The 5,321-nt window shown below is 41.8% G+C and overlaps 1 protein-coding gene across 1 annotated transcript; it reads right to left on the bottom strand.

The window, feature by feature from the left end:
* Window positions 1–1,407: 1,407 nt before the first annotated feature.
* On the bottom strand, window positions 1,408–4,521 carry LOC146341407 (olfactory receptor 10A2-like). The gene is made up of 2 exons (XM_084807427.1): window positions 3,616–4,521; window positions 1,408–1,473 (listed from the first exon to the last, which is right to left on the bottom strand). Exons 1-2 carry the CDS (start codon window positions 4,519–4,521, stop codon window positions 1,408–1,410), a joined length of 972 nt encoding a protein of 323 aa, XP_084663553.1.
* Between the last annotated feature and the right edge of the window lie 800 nt (window positions 4,522–5,321).

The following is a 5,321-nucleotide window of genomic DNA, read 5'->3' as shown; positions in this document are numbered from 1 at the left end:
ACTTTGCTCCTGTCCTCAGTTATCATAAGGCACTCTGCCAGTTGTCTCCTCTCTCTCTTCTTCTTGCCCCTAACTGTTTAGCACTGTGATGTGGAAGGATCCTTCAGGATACTCCTAATTCTGAAGCTGCTGTGTACATTTCAGAATCCCAGTATGACCAGGATCATCTGGCAGGGGAGAGAAAGCACACTGAGATCCCAGCACCTTGACCACTGGCACAGGAAACCTCAGAGTTCTTATGAGCCCTTTGTCCCAAAGTTACTTCAGCTGCCACTCTAACTCCCCACTAGGGAGTTACCCCCACTAACCACCACTACCATACACACACACACATGCAACTCATTATCTTCATAGGAAATACTGCAATATCAGAGGAGCTGACATGGTTCTTAGAATGACCATTTACCATTCTAGTTGTATTTCTCTAGTAGAAGCCCCTTTACTTCTGTGTGAGTGGTCTACAAGACTAGAACTGAAAATAGTGTTGAGGTGACGGGTCCCTCTGCTGACACCGAACATCTCTAAGTGTTTATTTGTCCTCCTAATAGCTAAAATGAAAAGTCTTTTATTTATTTATTTCATTTCTCTACTGCCCAATAGCCAAAGCTCTCTGGGCAGTTCACAAAAATTAAAACCAAAAAGCACACATAAAATAATATAAAATATAAAAACATTAACCCCACAATATAACAATACAACCAGAATAAAACCAGAATAAAGCCTAGCAGCAATGCAGAGATTTAAAATACAGATTTAAAACAGCAAAGCTAAAAGTCTAGAAAGCTAAAATGCCTGGCAAAATAAAAACGTCTTCACCTGGCGCCGGAAGGAATACAACGTAGGTGCCAGGTGAACCTCACTAGGGAGCTCATTCCACAGCTGGGGTGCCACAGCAGAAAAGGCCCTCCTCCTGGTAGCCACCCACCTCACTTCCTTTGGCAGGGGCTCATGGAGAAGTGCTGCTGAGGATGATCTTAAGGTCCAGGCAGGCACATATGCGAGGAGGTGATCCTTCAGATAACCTGGCCCCAAGCCATTAAGAGCTTTGCATGTTAATACCAGCACGTTGAATCGGGCCCGGAAATGGACTGGCAGCCAGTGCAGCTGGGAAAGTACTGGTGTAATATGAGCTTATTGGCCAGTCCCTGTTAACAATCTCACTGCCCTGTTTTGGATGAGCTGAAGGTTCCGGACCGTTTTCAAAGGCAGCCCCACGTATAACACATTGCAGTAATCCAGACAAGAAGTTATCAGAGCATGGATAACTGTAGTAGGCTATCTCTGTCCAGAATAGGGCATAGCTGGTATACCAGCCTAAGCTGATGAAAAGTGCTATTTTTTCTTATAATCATAAAAGTATTATTGTTCATAAATAGTAACATGTTTCTTTAAAGATATAAAGGCCGCTTATGGGTGATTTGTTTGAGATATGATTTGTTGCAATACATGGGAGTGCCTTTTCTGTGGTAGCACCTCAAATGTGAAACTCCCTGACCCAAGAACTTAGATTATCTTCTTCGTTATTGGTGTTCTGCTGTCATTTAAATCTTTTTTCTCATCCAGAAAGCATTTAACATGGATGCCGTTAAAGCACTGAAGCAGAGTTATCTGTTAGTTGGCTCCTTGAGATCTTTTAAAGTTGCTTTTAGCTACTATTGTTTTACTTATTTTATGATTGCAACTATGTGTAGGGATGTCATGGGAGTCAGAGAATGGGGTGGAGTCCCCCCTGCTCAGCTTCCTGGACCCTTTTCACCGAGCTGCCACCATTTACAGGATCTGCTTGCCAAGCACCTGTGCAGTCTCTGAGCATCTGGTGGCCACCTGCCCCCTTAGCAAGCCACCATTTTGCTTAAGAATGGTGGCTCAGGGTTCCCTGGATATCTAATGTTTCATAAATGGCAGCCATAAAGGGAGCATTTAAGCAACATTACAGGCATGAATGGCCCATTTGTCCATGTGGTTTATTGTTATTTTTATATTTGATCTTTGTATTGGAAGGGGAAAATGGAGTAGAAATCTTAATATAAAATCACTTCCACTGCATTAACTTTTTATAATTGGCCAATCATAATTTGAAAAAAGGCTTTTCCCTGTCAAGCAAGTTCTGTAAAAAGATTCTCATAGTAGCAGGGAGAAATATATATGTAAGCATGCACACAGTGCCATGTACAACGTGCATACATTTATTTATTTAAAATATTTATGTCCCACTCTTCAACTTAAAGGCTGGACTAGGCAAGGGGAACATCCCCTCATTCCCACAGGGCTAACAGCCATCAAATGCCATGTGGGAAAGAATGTGTGAAGGAGACAGGAGCAGACAAAGGGAACATCAGGGCCCATTCCAGTTGGACAGCCCCCCACCCATGGAAATGAGAGGAGAAGTAGAGCCATTCCAACAGTGTCAACCGGGACAAGAAAATAAAAGAAAAACAGCTGTAAGGCTGGAAACCAAAGTCAAAAAAGAAACAGCTGTGCCAATTGAATTCCCAAATGTGTTTCAACACTTGGTCTTTATCCAGGGAAAAAAACTCTTGGAGATTGTTTTGGAGGATTCCCTCTCCCTTGCTTCTTCCAAAGCCCTACTAATGATCTACTTTTCCCCCCCTCTTCCCTCCTCATCCCCTTTTCCTTGTGTGTCATGTCTTTCTTAGATTGTACTGTCTTCTTTACTGATGTTTTATAAGCTGCTCCAGGAACCTTACTTGGCTGAAGAGTGAGATAAAAATAGTTCAAATAATAAATAAGTAAAATTTCCCAAATTGGCTTACACAACTTCAAGGATAGCAGTAGCTGCATAGGACAACAGTTGAGTCAATATTAAAACATCACACACAAATAAAAAGATCCCCCCCTAAGGGGGGGAACTCCTCCAAGGAGAGTCCTATAAATGGCTTGCTACAAAGAATGACGTTTCCCCAGTAGGTGCCTCCTTTACCTGTAGATGTGAACACCCAGAACAGGGCTTCCAAACGATCTTATTAATCATATTTTTAAAATGTAAACTTTAAAAATTATAACATTCCAAAAAATGTTATTAAAAAACCAAAACCAAACAGTTATCCATGAACTGCACAAGTGACCTTGGATATGGGTTTTTGTTTTGTTTTTTAAATCAGATCTCCACTTGTATACACAGGCACAGAAACACCTGCCCCTATTGGAGTAGGTCCCAAACCTGCTGGAATGCACACCTTCTGCATTATTGTCTGTCCATACTATCAAGATCGTATTCAGACAACCAGGGTATCTATGTGTTGCTTTTCCATCCACCCATCCATCCCGCTGGGAAAAAAAGAAAGTATTATTTCATTTTTTGTTTCGAATACTCAAACATCACATTCTCATCAGTCACAGTGACCTCCAAAGTGATTTTTTTTTTTTTTTTAGTATGGGGCAGCATTCATATATTGGTATTTGGAGAGGCAGAAAAATCCATGTAATTAACTGAGTAATTTTAAACCCTAAGTAGCATGCATACATACACACGTCAACTGACACAGTTGACATGTGAATCATTACATCAGGCTCTACCAGGAAGGAATTCTATCCAGCATTTTAATTCTTTTTGTGTGCATTTGTTTTACATGAGTGAGGAATAAGAAGAAATACTTTCCTGAGAGCAACTTGGACTTCCTTGTTCCTCAAACTGTAAATAAGAGGATTAAACAATGGTGGCAGGACAGTATAGAAGAGTGATAGGAATTTATCTGCGTCCAGAGAATGACCTGACTTTGGTGTCAAGTAGACTGTTATTCCAGAACCATAGAACACCACCACCACCATGAGATGTGAAGAGCATGTTGAGAAGGCTTTGCGTCTTCCTTCCACAGATGGCATCTTCAGAATGGTAGAAGCAATGCACATATAAGACATGAGGATCAAGGCAAAGGGGATTAGTGCAAGTAAGAAAACCTCCACCAGAGCTATCTGTTCATGTATAGACGTATCTCCACAGACCAGACTGAGCAAAGCAGGGATGTCACAGAAGAAATGGTTGATTTCATTAGAATCACAGAAATAGGAGGTGAACACCAAGAAAGTCTGGCCAAGCTGCACTGGAATTCCAGCTAGCCACGAAGCTGCTACCAGCCCAGAACAGACTGTGCTGCTCATAATGAGCATATAATGCAGAGGTTGACAAATGGCAACATAGCGGTCATATGCCATGGCAGCCAAGAGGAAACATTCTGCTGCTCCTGTGATGAGGAAGATGCTCATCTGAAAGACACAGCTAATGAATGGCATGGTTTTGTCCTCTGACAGGAGGTTTTCAAGCATCTTGGGAATAATGACTGAGGTGTAGCAGATCACCAGAAAGGACAAGTTCCTGAGGAAGAAATACATGGGGTTGTGGAGTGTCTGGTCAGCCAGCATGGCAATAATTATGAAGAAATTCCCAATCAGGGTCAACACATAGGTGGTTAAGAAAACAGAGAAGAATAATCCCTCCAGACTGGGAAGATCAGAGAATCCCAGGAGCAGGAAGTTATTCACTGTACTCCTATTTACTCTCATCTGATGGAAAAATAAAATCAAAAATTAAAAGGAGTCAGTATATCTTTACAGCAAGTCAAGATCAGATAGACCTAGCGTTTTTAAAGCAAGTGCTACTAAATAGTAAATACAGTGGAACTGGAGTATATCTGTCCTATAAACCTATATTGAAGATAGGGATGTCTGATGTACATTATTAATATAGCTGTACAGAGTAGCAGAAGACTGTTGCCTGCCCCAAGGAACCTTTAATCCAATGGAAGAAGGGAAAAGAGTGGTCAGAGTAAGTAGGGATTAGTGTGTAAAATTCAGTTGCATGTATGTAGGCCTCATTTCAGTTTAGGATGAAGACTAAAGGGTTAAGCCAAATACTTCACAGAAATGGTAGGGTTTAATGAGGGATTTGAAAGAGAGAGAGAGAGAGAGAGAGAGAGAGAGCAATTGCATAACTTAGCTGTGATATGAATCCAGGCTGATCTAGAGGATATAGATTAAGCTAGAGGATAGCATTACCCAAACTGGTGGCTTCCAGATATTTTGGATTACAACTCCCAGCATTCTTGACCATTGCCCTTGCTGGCTAGGATTACTGGAGGTTGAAGTCCAAAACATCTGGAGGCCACCAACTTGGGGAGGACTGCTATAAGAGTAGTGTTCTGGTTTATGAACTGAGCTGGTTCACATGATGCTAGGATGGTTAGCCACAGTACCTTGTTAACCAACCACATGCATGCCAGTCACATGCCTGCTGATTGCCCTAATTATGCTCGCCAGCCAGGTGCGGGTTGTCATGATGTCTGAACCAGGTGAGGGTTGGTGGC

Source organism: Heloderma suspectum, chromosome 6 (assembly GCF_057233095.1).
Source record: "Heloderma suspectum isolate Gila_16-S chromosome 6, 16-S_ref, whole genome shotgun sequence".
NCBI classification, from domain to species: domain Eukaryota; kingdom Metazoa; phylum Chordata; class Lepidosauria; order Squamata; family Helodermatidae; genus Heloderma; species Heloderma suspectum.
The sequence above is the reverse complement of the archived record's forward strand: the minus strand, read 5'-3'. Positions and strand labels throughout refer to the sequence as shown.

Coding starts and splice junctions, on each gene's coding strand:
- LOC146341407 (XM_084807427.1), bottom strand. CDS start 4,521: ATGAGAGTAAATAGGAGTACAGTGAATAACTTCCTGCTCCTGGGATTC. Junction 1,474..3,615: donor TCCAAGTTGCTCTCAGGAAA/GTATTTCTTCTT, acceptor TTCACATTTGAG/GTGCTACCACAGAAAAGGCA.